Source organism: Peromyscus eremicus, chromosome 9 (assembly GCF_949786415.1).
Source record: "Peromyscus eremicus chromosome 9, PerEre_H2_v1, whole genome shotgun sequence".
In the NCBI taxonomy this organism is placed as follows: Eukaryota; Metazoa; Chordata; class Mammalia; order Rodentia; family Cricetidae; genus Peromyscus; species Peromyscus eremicus.
Genome location: NC_081425.1, coordinates 69,295,592 through 69,317,679, shown reverse-complemented (window position 1 = coordinate 69,317,679; position 22,088 = coordinate 69,295,592). Strand labels below are relative to the sequence as shown.

The 22,088-nt window shown below is 40.0% G+C and overlaps 2 gene segments (V, D, J or C); both read left to right on the top strand.

Annotated features, from left to right (window-relative positions):
* Positions 1–3,782: 3,782 nt before the first annotated feature.
* LOC131919019 (T cell receptor alpha variable 9-2-like) lies at positions 3,783–4,278 on the top strand. The segment is given in 2 exon segments: positions 3,783–3,831; positions 3,944–4,278. Coding segments are annotated over 2 exon segments (384 nt in total).
* Positions 4,279–18,297: 14,019 nt separating this feature from the next.
* On the top strand, positions 18,298–18,872 carry LOC131919018 (T-cell receptor alpha chain V region 2B4-like). The segment is given in 2 exon segments: positions 18,298–18,346; positions 18,523–18,872. Coding segments are annotated over 2 exon segments (399 nt in total).
* The last annotated feature ends 3,216 nt before the right edge of the window (positions 18,873–22,088 follow it).

The window sequence follows — 22,088 nt, the reverse complement described above, 5'->3', positions numbered from 1 at the left end:
TTATGAATATATACTTAGAGTTCAAACAGGGAATGAAATTTTATAAAATCACTGTGGAGATATTTAAATGATCCCATTGGGCCGAGTTCTTGTTAAAACACCAGCTTTTTAGTTTTTATGGGATTTTTGTCATTTCAAAGACAGAGCTGCACATTTCCTGCTATTCTAGAAAACATTTTGTATAAGCAATTAATTTGCAGTTATTATGCCCATGCCATGATGAGCTGCCAATGCAGGATTTCACTCCACTAGACTACATTTCTGGCTTTGATCATTTCCTTCCTCTATTGATAAAACAAACTAGTCCTTTGTCATGTTTCTGTACAACACATTGGATCACATGTTAGATGCAAGTATTTCTGTAATTAAGATGGACTTATGACCCTTTCCCATGTATTTTTTTTTTTACTTTAAGATGTCCTTTATTAAAGATAGGAGTAACAAAGTCATGTTTAGTTACCACAATCATCTTCTCAAGTGGTGGACTAGTTTCAATATTGACGTTGATGTTGTAGGAATTTGTTTCTATGGAATAAATATCTTTGAGTAGTATTAAGACTTCAAACAATTCATGCATTCATTGCTCATTTACAATAGGGCTATATAGTTTCAAGAAGGATAGGAAATATCACTGTCACTATAATTCATGGAAGTTTTATACATCAGCATTTTATCCTACCTCTGCATATTTTTATAATTCCATATTCTTAAGAGGTAGCCATACATTTAGCTGTATGATTAGTTTTGCTTCCCTGCAAGGATCAGATTTTATACAGAAGTCAACAGTAATTATTTGCATTATCCACATCAACAGCTAGCATGTTATGACAACCCTCTGGGAGTTATAGTGATTCACACACATCATAGCAACCCACTAATTACTAATTGGACTTAAGACCTGCTTAAGATGTATACCATGCATACCTTTACTGGAAAGCTAGCTAATACTGAGTGCTAGTGAAATTATGGTTATATGAGGAGAATTTATAATCACTAATTTACTACACCAGCATAATTCTTAAATACAATCTATAAAACATTTACCCTTATACCCATAGATATGTACATTCTTCATTCCTCATCAAGGAAACTTCTCTTTGCAGTATTTGGAGACTACTACAGAAAACTGCAACCAATCAAAATGCAGAATTGTGGAGCCCAGGTCCAAAGGATACACTCTCTCTTAATTTTTAAAAAGGATTTATTAATTACAAATATCGTGTGGTGGTGGTGGTGGTGGTGCTGGTGGTGGGTGTGTGTGTGTGTACATATGTGCCTGGTAGACATGGAGGTCAGAAGAAGGCATCATATTTCTTGCAATTGGAGTAACAGATAGTTGAGAGCTGCCATGTGGGCACTGGGAATTTAACTTGAGTCTTCTGCAAGAGCAGCAAGTGCTCTTAACTGCCAACCACACTCTTTATATTTTAAGATAAGACTTACTAAAAAGGGATCCCGGGAAATGGCTCAGCCATTGAGAGAATTCCCTGCTCTTGCAGAGAACTCAAGTTCAGTACCCAGTGATCACACCAGGAGGGCACACAACCTCATATCACATCAGCTTAGGAAATCCATTGCCCTCCTGCCTCCATGGACTCCTGCATTCCCTGCACAGACCATACACAGACATACAAGCACACACCCAAGTAACAATAAAACAAACCTTGAAAAGTCCTTTATAAATCCAAAATTAATTTAAAATTGGGCATGGCAGTATCAAAACTGTAGAATAGAGTGACATATATAATGGAGTTATATTCTATGAGAAGAAATTATCATTCTTAGCTAACCTGCCTGTAGATAACTATCAACTATTTGCAGAGAAGATAAAGTTATGTAGTTAGTGTTTTATCAGATTGGATGGAGATTTCAGCACAAAGTCTGGAGGTCTTCAGTCAAGCTAGACAGTTCTGAAATCATTTGGAGACAAGGAGACTAGGCTTTGACTAGTATACCTGTCCTAGTTTGGTTTCTGTTGCTGTGATGAAGTATTCTGAGGAAAAGCAAGTGATGGGTGGTGACCCATGACCAGAAATTAAACTGCCACGTTATCTCTCATCTATGGATCCTGGCTTCAGATGTTTAGATTTTTTTCTTTAAAGTGGAGTCACAGTAGAAGCCAAGAAACTACAATAGGGCTACCAGAAAAGAAAAATTATCTGAATACAATAGTGTCATGACTGTTTTTAGGGACAACTAACTAGCTTCTCATTGGATTTGAGGTCTACTCTGTGGGAGGAGGCATGTATTCAGTGTGTCATCCTGTAAAAAAGCCTATGGATATAAATTTTTTTTTTAAAAAAAAAGAAAGAAAGAAAGAAAAATGAATAAAAAGGAAAGAAAGGAAATGTTTTTTAGTACATGATTCTACATCTTATTTAGAAACACAGTGTGAAGAGAACATTCTGAATCAACTATAGTCCTGATGGGCTCAATCATCATTACCTTGAATTGTAAGAGACAAAGGTTCTGAACCGAAGGCTGACATGTACAGATTACATTTATAACTTAAAAAAAAAACCTAGAATTAGGAAACAGATGTGGACAAAGGTGAGAAAGAACACCTTTGTAAGAAGACCAATTCTGTCAATGAGGAAAAATTACTAAGACCAAATTAAAGGACAGAAAGATCTCCCACAGAAACATGGCAGCCATGAAAGCCAGACTCACGAGTAGAAGCTTTGACACCTGAATGAAGGAGCTTTTCTGAAGACACTTATGTGAGCTGGCCGCTTGGAATGCCCTCATCAGATCTGCAAGGAAGGGTCACAAATGTCTCCCCAAACCCAATGATAGTCAGCTTTGTGATTCCTAACAGCACACACCACTGGTCACAATGACATTTACAAAAATGAGTTAAGAAAATGGTCATAGCCTATGTTTGATGTAGAGTATGGAACAATATGAGTCTTACATGACAGTCACAACTGCTTCCTTGTTGTGGCTCTCCTGTACAGTTAATCTTCAAACATTGTTTCAAGATACCAATGACCTTCTAAGTAAATGAGCAGCATGAACCCATTATTTCAAATTTCTAGAATGTAAAGGAGCAGTTTCTAGTCATTACACATTCTTAGGGCCAGTTAATAATTACTGCATTTTATAATAACTTAAAAATTTCTAAAGACATATTTATTTCACTTTATATACATGAGTGTTTTGCCTGCATTTCTGTTTAGGTACCCATGTGTTTGCCTGGTACCCACAAGGGCCAGAAGAGAGAGTCATTTCCCCTGGAACTGGAGTAACAGATGGTTATGAACCACTATGTGTGTTCTGAGTATCAAACCTGCATCTTCTGCAAGAGCAACAAATTCTTTCAAGTGCTGAGCCATCACTCTTGGTCCACATATTCTCTTAATACAAATTTGAATCAGTTAAAATCAACTAGGAAAATCTGCTTCTTTACTTTCAATTCATATGCTAAAGACCAAAACAGAAAAAACTACCAATTGCTCTACTACAACACTTTCATGTCAGGTAGAATCCCAAGAATGACAACATTGAATATGTTAATGGCCACTGTTTATGTTCTTTACATTAAAAAGGGCCATTTGATGTCTGACATGTGTCTTGCAAATGATGTTGAGGATAAGAGCACATTTCTGCCTTCTGGGAGGTATGCAAGAACCCTAGTTTAGTTTCTGTCCACCAGGGGGAGGAGTTTCCTAACACAAGATCATTATCTTTGTGAATTATAAGCTTCCCAGGTTCATCATTTGATGTCATTTCATCATTTCTTCATGTGAAGCGTCAGGAACATTACTTGGTTGACACTAAAGATGAACACTTTCCCAGCTTTAGTGACTGTAATGCTACTGTTCATGCTTGGTAAGTGAAGTGACTTAGAATTTACACTTTTTCTTCTGTGATGTCAGAAAAATATTTAATCATCTAATAGCTTTGTCCTTAGTGTGACACAGGTATCCTCTTCTCCCTCCAGGGAGAACACATGGAGACTCAGTAACCCAGAAACAAGGTCAAGTGACTCTCTCAGAAGACGACTTTCTATTTATAAACTGCACTTATTCAGCCACAGGGTACCCGACTCTTTTCTGGTATGTCCAGTACCCTGGAGAAGGTCCAGAGCTGCTTTTGAAAGTCACAACAGCCAACAACAAGGGAAGCAGCAGAGGGTTTGAAGCTACATATGATAAAGGATCCACCTCCTTCCACTTGCAGAAAGCCTCGGTCCAAGAGTCAGACTCGGCTGTGTACTACTGTGCTCTGAGTGACACAGTGTCACAAACTGCAGGGGGAGCTGAGCACAAACTCTGAGAAGCAAAAGAAAGCCTAACTCCTGATCTCCTGCCTTTCAGATGACTCTGTTTTCTACAGTCTGTGCAGTGTGTCCCAATATTTCTCTGGCTGATGAAAATCATACAAATTGTCAGAGCAGAACAAAAAGTAGATGTTACAACAGCTGGATTTCATAGCAGAAACTGAAACCCTAGGACATCAGTGGTTCCTCATGGAGGGTCACAGTGATTTCACAGGCCATGGAAACAAAGAAGTGGTCAGTTGTCTTTATTTCCATATACACATCATTGTCTTCATACTGATGTGTGTCACTTCTGGCCCTGGTTATTCAGAGAGGGCTAAATATGACAGAAATGGTGGCTTCTTGATAATGTCTACCTAATGCTATGGAAGGATAGATTATCAGAGGGTTATAGCCCTTCCATACCTCAAGAGCTCTATTTAAAACATTTTGGTAGAAGAGAACGGAGAAAGGGAGGCTGGAGCAGGTACATTATCTCCAGAGTTTACATGTCCCCCCTCTTCTCTAAATCTATCCCAGTCTCATCCCCAGTTTGTAGCTGACTACTTGCTATGGTTTCTCTCCCCTCTTAGTCCCCATTCCCAGAGCACTAAGCAGATCCTGATGGCACACGGTGGTTTCCTCTGTATTGTGGATATCCTAACCCTGCCCATCTTCAAGCCTATTTCCTTGCCTAAGTGTCAGCTCACAATTCCAAGAAATTCATTATATCTGGAATCCTAGTGACCACACCTGGCAGAATTTCAGACATATTTCCTACCAGGCCACCCACAGCCACCACACTTTCCTAAGAACCAGAGAGGGTAACAGAAACCAAAGAACAGAACATGCATCCAATAAACACAAGACCAGCTATCAGCTCCAGGAATTACAATGATTCCAAACCCAGATGCCTAGATTCCAGCATTAAAACAATCAATAATAGCCAGATGATATGTCTCCACTAAAGCCCAGAAACTCTACTATAGTAAGCCCTGAGAAATGCAATATAGCTGAAGCATAAAACCAGAACTTCAGAATACCCTTTATGGATATGTTAGAGCTACTGATATCTGAAATGAGTAAATCCCTTGAGGAAACCAAGAAAACACAAACAAACAATGGGTTGAAATGAATAAAAGAGTTTAAGACTTGCAAATGGAAAGAGAATAAACAAAGAAACAAAAACTGAGGGAAAACTGAAAAGGAAAAATTTAGGAACTCAAACAGGATGCTCAGAGGAAGCCTCTGAAAGAGAATAAAAGAGATGGAAGAAAGAATTTCAACCAATGAATGTATGATAGAAGACATGAATACCTTGGTCAAAGAAAGTATTAATCTAAAATTATCCAAGCATAAAACATCCAGGAAGTCTAGAACAGTTTCTAAAGACCAAATAAATGAATAATCAGAACAGAGGAAGGAGTAGAAACCCAGTGTCAGAGGCACAAAAATATTTTCAACAGAATCATAGAAGAAAAATCCCCAGTCCTCAAAAAGGAGATGCATATCAAGGTACAAGAACATACAACCTCCAAATAGACTGGACCAGGAAAGAAAGTCTCATGGTGCATAATATTCAGAACACCTAATGCACAAAAAAAGAAAGAGTATTGAATGTACAAGAAAAAAGGCCAAATAACATATAAAGGCAGATACTTTTAAATAATACTTCAGTTCTCAATGGAGACCCTAAAAGCCAGAAGGCCCTGGGCAGATGTTGTACAGGTTCTAAGCAACCATACATACCACCCAGACTACTATTTGCAGCAAACTTTCAATTACCATAAATGGAGAAAGACTTTCAATGATAAACCAAATTAAACAGACTTTATCTACAAATTCAGCCCTGCAGAAGCCACTAGAAGGAAAACTTAAACCTGAAAAGATGCTCTGCCACAGTTGCCAGCCAGCAGGGAAAACTCCTGTGGGTAGGCTCCCACACCAAAAACCCCCATTGGACCCAGCAATCTACAAGACCCACACTCTACAACAATACCCACCCCCCTGCCAGCTCTCACTGGAATCTGCCAGCTCTCATTGGACCAAGAGGTGAGTAACTCTTCTCTGACCCAGAGAGTCCTGCCTTTAAGACCTAGGCCCTGGGACACAACCAGTCCCCGGGAAACCCCACCATCTCTGGCCCAGTTACCAGCCAGCAGAGAAAACTCCTGCAGGCAAGCTCCACCACCCAAACCCCCAACCAGACCCTGCAATCTACAACACCCATGCCATACCCCAATACCCATCCCCCTGTGACACCAGTGGCTTCCTGAGACACAATCTGCCAGCTCCCATTGGACCAAGAGAGGCTTCCTGAGATGCGGAATCCACCAGCTCTGACTGGACAAAGAGCTCTGATAAGACCAAGAGTGGCTCCCTGAGCTACTGAATCAGCTAGCTTGGATTGGACCAAGGGCAGCTCCCTGAGATATAGAATCTGCCAGCTCCAATTAGACCAAAAGCTAAGATTGGACCCAGAGGGGCCTGTGAGACACAGACACAACAAGCACAGATTGGACCAATAGCAGCTCACTCAGTCACATGCACCTCTTGCACCTACTGGAGGAAGAGATGAGTAGGCATCAGTGCAAAACTATAAACAACAGCATAAAGAGCAATATGGCATCACCAGAACCTAGCCTTTCTACAACAACAAGACCTGAATATCACAATGTAGAAGAAGCAGAAGAAAACAACCTTAAAAATAACTGCATGAAGATGCTAGCAGTCTTTAAAGAGGAAATGAAAAATTCCTTTAAAGAAATTGAGGACAAGACAAACAAAAAATTGGAATAAATCAATAAATCCCTTAAAGAAAGTCAAGAAAATCATTAAATATGTGAAGAAACAATTCAAGACCTGAAAAGTGAAATAGAAATGATGAAGAAGACACAAACAGGGAATGCTGGAAACAGAAAATCTGAGTAAATGAACAAGAACTACAGATGCAAGCATAACCAACAGAATACAAGAAATGAGAGAATCTCTGATGTAGAGGATACAGAAAACACCAAAGCCAAAAAAGTCATAACACAAAATATCCAGGAAATCTGGAACATCATGAAAAGGCCAAATGTAAGAATAATAGGGATAGAAGAAGGAGAAGAATACCAACTCAAAGGCACAGAAAATATATTCAACAAAACCATGGAAGAAAACTTTCCCAACTAAAAAAAAAGAAATACCTATGAAGATACAAGCGGCTTATAGAACACCAAATAGGCTAGACCCCCCCCAAATAATAATTAAGCCACTAAACGTACATAATAAAGAAAGAATATTAAGAGCAGCAAATGAAAAAGGCCAAGTGACTTATAAAGGCAGACCCATCAGAATAATGCCTGACTTCTCAATGGAGACTTTGAAAGCCAGAAGGTCCTGGACAGATATAATGCTGACACTAAGAGACCATGGATGCCAGCCTAGACTAATACACGTAGCAAAACTTTCAATCACTGTAGAAGGAGTGAACAAGACATTCCAAGACAAACCAGATTTAAACACTACCTATCCACAAATCCAGCTCTCCAGAAAGCACTAGAAGAAAAATTTCAATCTAAAAAGGCAGATATACACACGAAAACACAGGCAATAGATAACTCCACAGCAGTAAATCCCAAAGAAGGGAAATACACACACACTACCACCAAAACACAACAGGAATTAACTGGTAATTAATATCCCTTAATATTGATGGACTCATTTCACCTATAAAAAGACACAGGCTGACAGAATGGATATGAAAACAGGACCCATCCTTCTGTGGCATACAAGAAACACACCTCATTTTCAAAGACAGACACTATCTCAGAGTAAAAGACTGGGAAAAGACTTTCCAATCAAATGGACTTAAGAAACAAGCTGGTGTAGCTATTCTAATATTTAACAAAATAGACTTCAAACTAAAATCAATTGAAAGAGATCAGGAAGAACATCATATACTCATCACAAGAAAGATCCACCAAGATGAAGTTTCAGTTCAGATTTCAACATCCCACTCTCACCACTGGGCAGATTGGCCAGGCTGAAACTTAACAGAGAACTAAGGGACCTAACATAAGTTATGACTCAAATGGACTTAATTGATATCTTTAGAACATTCGACCCTAACACAAAAGAATATACCTTCTTCTCAGCACCCCATAGCACTTTCTCTAAAACTGGCCACATACTCAGTCACAAAGCAAATCTCAACATATAGAAAATAATTGGAATAACCTCCTGTATTCTATCAGACCACCATGGCTTAAGGTAAGATTTCAACAACAACAAAAATTACAGAAACCCTACAATCTCATGGAAGCTGAATAATGCTCAACTGAATCACCACTGGGTCAAGGAAGAAATAAATAAATAAATTAAAGATTTCCTAGAATTCAATGAAAATGATTGTACTATGTACCCAAACTTATGGGATACCATGAAAGCAGTGCTAAGAAGAAAATTCATGGCACTAAATGCCCACATAAAGAAGTTAGAGAAATCTCACACTAGTGACTTGACAGCACACCTAAAACCTCTAGAACAAAAAGAAACAAAGTCACCCAGAAGGAATAGATGCCAGGAAATAATCAACCTGAGAGCTGAAATCAATAAAATAGAAACAAAGAGAACAATACAAACAATTAATGAAATAAAGACTTGGTTCTTTGAGAAAATCAACAAGATAGACAAGCCCTTATCCAAACTAACCAAAAAGCAGAGAGAGAGAGAGAGAGAGAGAGAGAGAGAGAGAGAGAGAGAGAGCATCCAAGTTAACAAAATCAGAAGTGAAAAGGGAGACGTAACAACAGACAATGAGGAAACTCAGAGAATCATCAGGTCATACTTCAGCAACCTGTGCTCCACAAAATTGGAAAATCTAAAAGAAATGAACAATTTTCTGGATAGGTACCACATACCTAAGTTAAATCAAGACCAGATAAACTATTTAAATAGACCAATAACACCCAAAGAAATAGAAACAGTCATTAGAAGTCTCCCAACCAAAAAAAAGCCCAGGACCAGATGGTTTCAAAGCAGAATTCTACCAGAGTTTCAAAGAAGAGCTAATACCAATACTCTTTAGATTGTTCCACACAATAGAAACAGAAGGAACATTACCAGACTCCTTCTATGAGGCTACAGTTATTCTGATTCCCAAGCCACACAAAGATGCAACAAAGAAAGAGAATTACAGACCAGTCTCCCTCATGAACATTGATGCAAAAATACCCAATAAAATATTGGCAAATAGAATCCAAGAACACATCAAAAAGTTATCCACCATGATCAAGTAAGCTTCATCCCAGAGATGCAAGGATGGTTCAGCATATGAAAATCTGTCAATGTAATACACCATATGAAAAGCTGAAAGAAAAAAAACCCATATGATCATTTCATTATATGCTGAAAAGGCCTTTGACAAAATTCAACACCCCTTTATGATAAAGGTCTTGGAGAGATCAGGAATACAAGGAACATACCTAAACATAATAAAGGCAATTTACAGCAAGCCAACAGCCAACATCAAAGTAAATGGAGAGAAACTCAAAGCGATTCCACAAAAATCAAGAAAAAGACAAGGATGTCCATTCTCCTCATATTTATTCAATATAGTACTTGAAGTTCCAGGTAGAGCAATAAGACAACAAAAGGAGATCAAAGGGATACAAGTTGGAAAGGAAGAAGTCAAACTTTCACTATTTGCAGACAACATGATAGTATACACAAGTGACCCCAAAAATTCTACTAGGGAACTCCTACAATTGATAAACACCTTCAGTAATATGGCAGGATACAAGATTAACTCAAAAAATCAGTAGCCCTCCTATACACAAATGATTAAAGGGCTGAGAAAGAAATCAGAGAAATATCACCCTTTACAATAGCCACAAATAATATAAAATATCTTGGGGTAACTCTAACTAAGCATAAGTCTCCGAAGAAAGAAAATGAAGAAGATATCAGAAAATGGAAAGATCTCCCATGCTCATGGATAGGCAGGATTAGCATAGTGAAAATGGCAATCTTACTAAAAGCAATCTACAGATTCAATGCAATCCCCATCAAAATCCCAACACAATTCTTCATAGAATTTGAAAGAACAATACTCAATTTCATTTGGAAAAACCAAAAAACCTAGAATAGCTAAAAGAATCCTGTACAATAAAGCCACCTCTGGAGGCATTACCATCCCTGACCTCAAGCTCTTCTATAGAGTTATAGCAATAAAAACAGCCTAGTATTGGCATAAAAACTGACATGTGGACCAATGGAATCGAATTGAAGACCCTGACATTAACCCACACATCTATGAATACCTGATTTTTGACAAAGAAGCCAAAACTGCATAATGGAAAAAAGAAAAAAGAAAGCATCTTCAGCAAATGGTGCTGGCATAACTAGATGCCAACATGTAGAAGATTGCAAGTAGATCTATATTTGTCACCGCACAGAAAACTCAAGTCCAAGTGGATCAAAGATCTCAATATAAAACCAGTTACACTGAACCTGATAGAAGGGAAAGTAGGAAGTAGTCTTGAATGTATTTGCACAGGAGGAGACTACTTTCTAAATAGAACATCAGTAGCTAAGACACTGAGAGCAACAATCAATAAATGGGACCTTCTGAAACTGAGAAGCTTCTATAAGGCAAAGGTCACAGTAAATAAGACAAAATGACAGCCTACACAATGAGAAAAGATTTTCACCAACCCCACATCTGACAGAGGACTGATCTCCTGAATATATAAAGAACTCAAGAAACTAGACATCAAAATACCTAACAATCCAATTAAAAAATGGCCTACAGAGCTAAACAGAGAATTCTCAAAACAAGAATTTCAAATGGCCAAAAGACATTTAAGGAATTGCTCAACATCCTTAGTCATCAGGGAAATGCAAATCAAAATGACTCTGAGATACCATCTTACACCTGTCAGAATAGCTAAGATAACAAACACTGAAGACAGCTTCTGTTGGAGAGGATGTGAAGCAAGGGGAACACTCCTCCCACTGTTGGTGGGAGTGCAAACTTATATAGCCATTTTGGAAATCTGTATGGCGGTTTCTCAGAAAATTGGGAATCAATCTTCCTCAAGGCCCAGCTATACTACTCTTGGCCATATATCTAAGGAATGCTCATTCATAACACAAAGAAACATGCTCAACTATGTTCATAACAGTATTATTCATAATAGCCAGAACCTGGAAACAACCTAGATGCCCCTCAACTGAAGAATGGATTAAGAAAATGTGGTACATATACACAATGGAGTACTACTCAACAAAGAAAAACAATGACATCATGAAATTTGCAGGCAGATGGATGAAACTAGAAAATATCATCCTGAGTGAGGTAACCCAGACTCAGAAGGACAAACATGGTATGTACTCACTCATAAGTGAATAGTAGATGCAAAGCAAAGGATATCAGACTATGACCCACAACTCTAGGGAAGCTAGCTAACAAGGAAGACCCAAAGAGGGATACATGGATCACCCTGGGAAGGTGAAATAGATGAGATCTCCATGAGTAAACTGGGGATGTGGGGTGGGCAATGGAGGGTAGGGCATAGGGGATGAGAACATAAGGGAACGGGATGATCAAGTTGGAAAAGGGATGGAGTGGGAAAGCAATGAAAGAGATACTGTGATAGAGGGCAACATCATGGGGATAGAGAGAAACCAGGTGCTAGGGAAATTCCCAGGAATCCCCAAGGATGACCCCAGCTTGGACTACTAGAAATAGTGGAGAGGGTGCCTGAACTGAACTGGCTTACCCCAGTGATCAGACCAGTGAATACTCTAACTGTCATCACAGAGCTTTTCTCCAATGACTGATGGAAGTAGATGCAGAGATCTACAGCCAAACATCAGGCAGAGCTCCAGGAATCTAGTCAAAGAGAGAGAAGAGGAATTCCATGAGCAAGTGCATCAAGATCATGATGGGGAAACCTACTGAAACGACCAAACCAAACTAGTGGGAACTCATGAAAGTTGGATCAAAGGTTGTGGAGCCTGTATGGGACTGGACTAGGCCCTCTGCATAGTGAGACAGTTGTGTAGCCTGATCTACTTAGGGGTGCCCCTGGCAGTAGGATCAGAATCCATTCCTGGTGCATGAGCGGGGCTTTTTCGAGCCCACTACCTATGATGGAATACCTCCCATAGCCTTGAGACAGGGGAGGGGCTTAGATTTGCCTCTACTGGATGTGCTTCCCCATGGGAGGCCTTGCCTTCTTGTGAGGAGGAGTGGAGGGGGTGGGTTGGGTGGAGGAGGCTGGGGGGTGGAAAGAGGGAAGAGGGAAGAGGGGGATCTTTGAATGGTGTGTAAAAGGAATGGAAAAATTTTCTTTTTTATTATTAAGAAAATTTCTATTCATTTTACATACCAACCACAGATTCCCCCTCCTCCCTCTTCCTGCCTCCCACCCTCTCCCCTCAACTCACCCCCCATTTCTACCTCCTTCAGTTCAAGTTCTCCCATGGGGAGTCGGCAGAGCCAGCTACATTCAGTTGAGGGAGGTCCAAGCCCCTCCCTCCTGCACCAAGGCTGCACAAGGTGTCACACTTTAGGTACTGAGCTCCAAAAAGCCCGCTCATTTTTTAAATAATGATAAAAAAGAGCACAAAAAAAAACCCCAAAAAAGATAACAACACCCAAGAAGACACAGGGAATAAATAATGTCAGTCCAGCAAATCCTAAGAACAGGAAAGAAACCCACCACCACCACAAAAATAGGGAATTAACAAACACTGCTCATTGATAACTCTCAATAGCAAATGGTTCCAATTCCCCAATAAAGAGACACAGACTAACAGAATGGGTTAAAAAAGAAAAACCAGGACCCATGTTTTTGCTGCATCCAAGAAATACACTGTAACATCAAGGATAGACATTACCTCAGGGACAAAGGATGGAAAAATATATTCCAAAAATTGGATCTAAGTAAAAGCCAGTATAGTAATTTTAATATTTAGCAAAATATATCTCAAACAAAAACTACTCAGAAGAGATATGTGCACTATACATACACATCAATGGAAAAATCCACTAAGAGGATGTTGCAATTTTTATTGTTGCATCTAAGCACCCAAAACTTGGCCACCCAAGTTTGTTAAAAAGAAACACTGCTGCAGCTTAAATCATACATTGACATCTACACACTGTTAGTGGGAAACTTTAATACCCTACTCGAACCATAGACAGGTCCCCAAACAAAAAATAGACTAGACTGATTGGACATAATGAACTGGTTCTAAGAGTTAAGTTCATAACGCTAAGTGCCTACATAATAAAAAAAGGAGGAATTTTATAGTAGCAACTTAACAGCACACATGATAGCTCTAGAATAAAACGAAGAAATAACTTTGAAGGGAGTAGATGGGAAGAAATAACCAAACCATGTTTTTGTTAGATGGTCTATGGCTCTTGTGGGAGCACTGTCAGCACAAGTGGCATAAATTAAGATATGTGTGTGCTTATAATTTAAAGTGAACATATATAATACAATTCGAGACTTTATCAAAAATCATTTATTCTGTCTCTCCTCCCTCCCTCTGCTTCTGTATTGACATCCTTTTCTCTTTCTCAATTCAAACTCCCTCCTCATTTTTCCCATTTCCTCCTTCTTATCACCTATATCCCACTATTCCCCTCTCTAGATCTCCCCTCACATGGTCCCTTTTAATTTGCTGGTAACTGTAATTATTTTCATTTAAAACTCATATCTGCAGATTTTGAGCTCAAAACAAGAGATGAGAGAGAACATGTGACCTTTGCCTTTCTGGGTCTGGATTGTTATTGAAAGGTGTGTATGGACTTCCATCATTTTGTTGTATTTTTACTATTTATAATCTTAGTCATAACATTATGCATCCATAATTATTGCTTCATTTATTTTTCTTTCTATACTTTCTTGGCCTTGTTTCTACATCTCCTCAGCTTGAAGTATTGCTTCCGGTATTCTTTGCATGTATGGTCTCATGGATATGAATTCTTTTAGGCTGTTTGTGTTCTGGATAGTTTTTCTTTCTCCTTCATCCATGGTAGATGGTTTTGCTGGGAACTGTAGTTTAGGTTGGCATGTAGAGTTTTTTTTTAGAAGTTGGCACACTTTGTTCTAGTCTCTGATACCCTTCAACATTTCTATGAGAAATCATGTGTTATAATGATAGATTTTCCTTTAGATATAACTTGTGTTTTTCTTTTGCAGCTTTCAACACTCTTCCTTAGTTCTTTATGTTTAGTGTTTCAAGTATGGTATTCTGTGGGGAGAATTTCTTTTGTTTTCTTGTTTGTTTGATGTTCGTGCAGTTCCTGTATCTGTATAGGTTTGTCTTCTTTTTTATTTAGGGAAGTTTTCTTCTATGATCTTTCTGAAGAGCCATTCTTTGCTGCTGACCTGAGATTCTTCTCCATCTATAGTTATGATTTGAAGACATGGTTTTTCAAATTATTATTAATTATTATTTGGTGTGTATGTGTTTTTTACCTGCATGTGTGTATGTGCCTGGTACCCAAAGAGGCAGGAAGAGGATGTCAGATACCCTAAAACTGGAGTTACAGATGGTTGTGAACCATCATATGGGTGCTTGGAATTGAACCCAGATCCTCTGAAAGAACAGTTGGTATTCTGAACTGTAAAGCCTTCTCTCCAGCTTTATTAACATGAGCCTTTTTATGGTGCCCTACAGTTCATGAATGTTCATTTCATGTGTTTGAAAAATGTTTTTCATATCCTTTGCTTTATCTATGAACTCAGATAGTCTGTCTTCTATTCATCCATTCTGTTTGGAAGGCTTCTCCTTGAGTTTTCTCAGTGGCCCATTAAGCTTTTTAATTCTATCTTCATTTCAGCTTGAATTATCTTCAATAGGTCTATCTATTGAATTCAGTTTTCAAATCTGAGATTGTCTTCATTACTTTATTCAGCCTTATATTTTGTTTTCTTGGGCATCACTCAAGCATTTATTTCATTTAAGATAATTTTCTTTAATCTCATGGAGCTGCTTTTGTCTTTTTTGAACCACATGAATTCTTTAATGAAGTTTTTGATTGTTCTTTTAAGTTCTATGTTCTGAGGTTCACCTAGGTAATTCTGGATATAGGTGATTGGAAACATACTGTTTTGACCTTTCATATTATTTGTGTTTTGTGATTAGACTTGGGCATGTAGACTTGTTTGACTGGTTGTGTGTTTTGTGATGATACAGTAGGCTGAGCTGGTACACAGGATTTTTCATCTGAATGAAACTCAGAGGTTGGCGAAGTCACAAGTGGGACTCAGTAGTCTCCACTAGGTCCCTGGTTGTGGATATTGGGTAGGTCTGGGGATTGGGGAGGGCACAGGAATGGTCAGGCATAGGGGGCAGGCTGTGCTGGTGTATAAGGATTGGGCTGGGCCTTGAGGTTGGATATAAACAGTAAGTCGTTTCTAAAGAATATTCTCCACCATGGCCCCAGTGAACAAGCTAGTAAGTAGAGAGGGCTCATTCTCCAGTTTCTACTTGCTGTGGGGATCACAGATCTCTCTTCTTAAGTTGTATCTTTGCAGAGTGTCAGATTACACACCTGTGGATCTCATTGAGACTTTTGTTTAAGGCCCAATCAAGGGAAGCCTCTCCTCTCCTACTGTGCAGCCAATGTTAGGATCCTTAGTTTACTTTATGGTTTACAGCTTAGCAACTGGGATTTCATCTGGCTCTGTTGTTTACGTCTTCTGCATATTGTTCCACACTTCTGCATATTGCTCCCCTCACCTGTCAGCCACACACTTGATGCTTTGTTTCAGGTTCACAGTGATGCAGGAAAGTGCTGTGTGTCTCATAGGTCATCTTCTTGCTCTTCCATGAGAACTGTTAATCCAGTCCTTCACATTTTATTGGAATTCTCTTACAGGGAGGTGTGTATCTTATAAAACTGTGCTTCAAATTTAGTTTCACGTTTCTTTTTTGACATTTCCCAAGGCCACTGTGCTTGTTCTCTTCATTCTTGTCTCTTGTCCTTTAGATTTTTTGAGACAAGGTCTCCCTATATGTCTCAGGCAGGCCTTAAACTCACATTCTCTTGCTTCAGCCTCCCAAACCTGAATCCCTTCAGGGATTATAATCATGTGACAATATGATTACCTCCTTCTTATAATTTTACATTTACTGAGAAATGAGTGTTGTTATTGTTGTCATGGACAATGCACTCTTGCAGAAAACAGTTTGAGTCTGAGCATCTTTCCCTCATTCTGTTCCCTTTGTACTTGATGCCAAAGGAAGGGTATGATCAAACCATGTTTTGTGTATGCTTATCCATGGCTCTTGAATGGGAAAAGGTCTTTAGTTACCAGCTTCTGCAAGGTCTGAAAGCTCATTGTGGGACAGAGTAGGAGGCACAGCGGTCCTTGTGCTCACAGATATCACTAGAGGTAACCTGGAGTGTGAAAAGTACAGCATTGTTGCTTCAAAGGAAGGAATGCATAATCTGTTGTCTCCTCAGAAGGTTGGGAGCAGAAGTGGTGAATAGCCTGGTAACCTGTGTGCTATCTTTGTGGCCAGAGTCCTCAGAATTCACACCTTCAAACCCATTTACTCTTAGCATAATTTTGTTTTTCTCAGCTAATATATTGAACCCATCTTTATGGAAGGTGTCCCATGTACTTTACAAAGAGTTTCAATGTTGTCACTTCCAATATTTATTTAGCTTACCTTGTGTCTCAAGGCAATTTATGTATGCTTTATGGTGCACCACACAGGATTGGGGTATGGGAACAGAGGAGGTTGTTGGGTGGGAACAAAAGGAGAGGAGGGATCTGTGATCAGGCTGGGAACACTTAATTGGTTAGCTAATTAATTAATAAAAATAAATAAAAAGAGTTAACATTCACTAGAAACATTTCACCAAATTTTGTTGCACTGAAATATGCTTAAAATAAACTACTCATGATCAGTCTGCCAAAGTGTGAACCAACACCTGGTCCTTATTGTGCTGAACCAAACTGCCTTCTTGCCTCTCTTAGATCTTTACTTTACTGGCTGTGGAGGTCTCACAGTCTGCTTCAGGATGGTTGTTTCTATGTGGACCTAGTTTAGCTCTGGCATAAATGTTCCCTGTGTACACAAGGCTTGATGACTGTGTTAGGAATGGTGAGTGGGAGAAAGTGAAAATATTAGGGAAGAAGAGAAAAGGAAGAAAGCAGAGAAATGGAGAGGGAAGTCTGTGTCAGAAAAAAGGAAAGTGAGAGAAATTAGATTTAGAACTATCACAGATCACTCACTACACAACAGGACTTCACTCAAGAAAGGAGAATAAAAATTAGATAAACAAAAAAGTTTCTTAGGTTTTATTTCCATCTCTCCTAGTCCAATACAAGTAATGTTCTGCTTAGACATAAATGTGCTCCCGGTAAAAAATGGAATGAATTCCAGGCCTTTCTAGGCTCTGGCCAAGATAACCAGTCTGTCCAGGACATTTGTAAAACTTGAAGATGGATTTGAATGAGAGTGTCTGGAGTAACAATAGTTGGAGCTATCCTGTATGAAAGAACCACACTCAGATTTCAATGCAGACATCTCACAGGTGATTTTTCAGTGCAGGTGACTGCCTGTGTATGATATCTATGGAAGAGGATAACATGCTGAGTGTGCACACACGTGCTCACCTCACTCCCCACCTGACTTGGAGCATGTGTCTCTTCAAAACATCTACTGAACTCTCAAGGGCTTTACATTTTCATGGTTAGGTTAGAAGAGTTTGTACCTTGAGTATTTCTTTAGTCACTATCATGAGCCCACAAGGTGGCAGTGTTTTCTTAGGGATCCTGAGGAAAGTGCTCAAGTGAAAGAGAAGTGGGGAAGGGGGGGGCAGGAAGAGGAGGAGGGGGTAGAGAAAGGGTTCTAGGAAAGGCTTGGTGCTGCTGAGGTGGTAAAGAGGTACTTTTCTGATTGCTATCAAAGCTGCTTTTCATGTTTCCTTAAGCAGGAGATGTGGAAACTTTTGAATGTGACTCTGAGTTTAGAGTTGAGAATCTCAATCCTCGGTAAAGAGAGAGGAAGAGAAGATGAAATCCTTCATCGTTTCTATAGTGGTGCTGTGGCTTCAGTTAAACTGTAAGTTTGGGAATTACCGTGGGATACATGTGTGATATGTGAAGTTGTTGCTCACTAAAGCTAATGGTAGAAACATCCATTTTCAATCTCTAGTTATGGAGTGAGAAGCCCATGAAAAGCCATTCTGGGGTGTCTACACCCAGTCCTGTTTGTCTGACCTTTGCCTTTCTGCACAGGGGTGAGCAGCCAGCAGAAGGTGCAACAGAACCCAGAATCCCTCAGTGTCCCACAGGGAGCCATGGCCTCTCTCAACTGTACTTTCACAGATAGTGCTTCTCAGTCCTTCTGGTGGTACAGACAACAACCTGGGAAAAGCCCCATGGCACTGGTGTCCATCTTCTCCAATGGTGAAAAGGAAGAAGACAGATTCACAGTTCACCTCAACAAAGCCAGCCTGCTTGTTTCCCTGCACATCAGAGACTCTCAGCCCAGTGACTCGGCTGTCTACCTTTGTGCAGTGAGCACACAGTACTCCCCAGGCACCTGCAGCCTGCACTCAAACCTACTGGGCCTGTCAAGGCTTTAGATGGAGCACAGATCACAGGCTGGGGAAATTCTGTTTCTATTCTATAGGCAATGGGAATTAAGAGGAAGAGTAGAGAGGGCTTGTTTGACTGGGAAAATATTTTGACATTTTGAAAATAACCAGTCCTAAAGGGAAAGGCACACTATTGGTTTGGCTGAAATAGTTTTCTTCTCTTCTCTTCTCTTCTCTTCTCTTCTCTTCTCTTCTCTTCTCTTCTCTTCTCGTCTCGTCTCGTCTCGTCTCGTCTCTCCTCTCCTCTCCTCTCCTCTTCTCTTGTCTTCTATGTTGATGGTTCTACAAGAATGTACACACTCTTCATGTTGGACGACATGCACATGACAATGAGACTTACATTATGCCATGTCATAAAGACCACCATCACCTCTACAGGAATGTGACTTACTTGCTTTTTAAAACCTTTCCATTAAAAATAATTGTTTTCTAATTTTGAAAAACTTGCTTACAGAGTAGCACTTTTTCCTATAGCAATTTCATACATACCCTTCCCCAAGCTAATTTCCTCTGCCATCTCCTTAGTCCCCATTCTTACTGACACCTTCTTGCTCCCAGTATCCTCCCTTTCACTTCCATATCTTATGTTCTATTATCTTCACACTCATCTTTCTTTCTTTTTTTTTTTAATTTTTATTTTGCAATACAATTAAGTTCTACATACAGGCACAGATTCCCTTGTTCTCCCCCCTCCCGCCCCCCTCACCTTCCCCCCAGCCCGCCCCCCATTCCCATCTCCTCCAGGGCAAAGCCTTCCTCGCAGACTGAGATCAACCTGGTGGACTCAGTCCAGGTAGGTCCAGTCCCCTCCTCCCAGGCCGAGCCAAGCGACCCTGCATAGGCCCCAGGTTTCAAACAGCCGACTCATGCAATGAGCACAGGACCCAGTGCCACTGCCTGGATGCCTCCCAAACAGATCAGGCCAATCAACTGTCTCACCCACTCAGAGGGCCTGATCCAGTTGGTGACCCCTCAGCTATTGGTTCATATTTCATGTGTTTCCATTTGTTTGGCTATTTGTCTCTGTGCTTTATCCGACCCTCCTCATTCTCGCTAATTGGACTCCCAGAGATCCACCTGGGGCCTAGTCATGGATCTCTGCATCCAGATCCCTCAGTAGTGGGATGAGGTTTCTAGCACGACAATTAGGGTGTTTGGCCATCCCATCACCAGAGTAGGTCAATTCGGACTGTCTCTCGACCATTGCCAGCAGTCTGTTGTGGGGGTATCTTTGTGGATTTCTGTGGGCCTCTCTAGCGCTTTGTTTCTTCCTATTCTCATGTGGTCTTCATTTACCATGGTCTCCTATTCCTTGTTCTCCCTCTCTGTTGTTGATCCAGCTGGGATCTCCCACTCACCCAAGCTCTCTTTCCCTCCACCCTCGCCCTTCACTACCCCCACTCATGTCCAGGCTGTTCATGTAGATCTCATTCCATTTCTCTGTCATTGGGCGATCCCTGTGTCTTTCTTGGGGTCCTGGTTTCCAGGTAGCCTACCTGGTGATGTGCACACTCATCTTTCTTAATGTCTCCTTTTATTTCTTTTTCTAGCTTCCCAGCATCTACACACAGTCATAGTCATATGAATACATACAGATAAAAAGTAGAAGCAAAGGTTTGCATGTGTTTGTCTCTCTGAGGCTGGAATAACTCACTTAGTATAGAATTTTCCAACTGCATCCATTTTCATGCAAATTCTATCATTTCATTTCATTTATTGATGCATAATATTCATATATATATATATTTGACTTTTTGGCAGACCTATGTTAATTTGTTGGACCTGGGATTGGAGGACCTGAAAGAATGGGGTGGACTACAGTCTAATGATGTAGACAAGCATATTTCACTTTTATTTTACTTTTATACACAAATGTAACAAAGAAAGCAAGGATCCAAGGAAGGTTGTTTGAGTTCATAAAAACATGATCAAAAAAAATGTAAGCAAATGTCAATAAGCACATACTAAATATTAGCAGAGGAGCACTTTCTCAGAATTTTCTCAGGACAGACCAATTTTTTAAAAAATTTTATTATTAAGAAATTTTCTATTCATTTTACATACCAACCACAGATCCACCTCTCTTGCCTCCTCCCACTCCCCAGCCTTCACTCCAATACACCACCCATTCCCACCTCCTCCAAGGCAAGGTTTTCATTGGGAATTAGCAGAGCCTGGTACATTCAGTTGAGGCAGGTCCAAGTCCCTTCCCTCTGCACCAAGGCTGCATAAGGTGTCCCACCATAGGCACTGGGCTCCAAAAAGCCAGCCTATGCACCAGGTACAGATCTTGATCTCACTTCCGGGGGAGCCCCCTAAACAGTTCAAGCTAAACAACTGTCTCGCCTATCCAGAGGGAGTTCAGTAACATGGGGGCTCCACAGCCATTGGTCCACAGTTCATGCATTTCCACTAGTTTGGCTGGTCATCTCTGTACATTTTCCCACCTTATACTACTAGCAATAGTCAAGAGGGTGCCTGAACTGGCCTACTCCATTAATCAGATTAGTGAATACCCTAACTGTCATCATAGAGCCTTCATCCAGGAACTGATGGAAGCAGATACAGAGATTCATGACCAGGTGCCAGGCTGAACTCCAGGAGTCCAATTGATGAGAGAGAGGAGGGATTCTATGAGCAAGGGACATTGAGATCAGGACAGACCAATTTAAACACAATTGCCTGGCACATACATATCTGGGAAAGCATGAAAGCAAGGCAGAAGCCATAACCAGGCTCAGGGTACATTGACCAGATTGTGTTCTATAGCTATTGTCTGACATCCAAGTCATAGCTATAAGATCTAAACATGTCATTAATTGAATGTAAATGTTTAACACAGGAGGCATGATATTATGTCCAAGAACAGTCCTGTGAACAAAACGCAACTAAGTAAAAGGCCCTCTGCCTGTTTTCCTGCAGCCTCTCTCACAGTTCCTCAGGGCTCTGTTCACCATGTGTCATTGTTTTGACTGTGTTCCATATGTATTTATAAAATCTCCAAAAAATTTTCATTATCCATCCTTTTGTTGATGAACATCTAGGCTGGCTTCGTTTTCTAGAAGTTTTGACTAGAGAAGTAACAAACATTGTTCAGTAGTTATCTCTTTGTAGTGTATGGAGTCCTTCAGATATATATCCAAGAATTACAAAGCTGGACCCTACAACACTCCCTCTTTTAGATTTCTGAGAATGCTTCACATT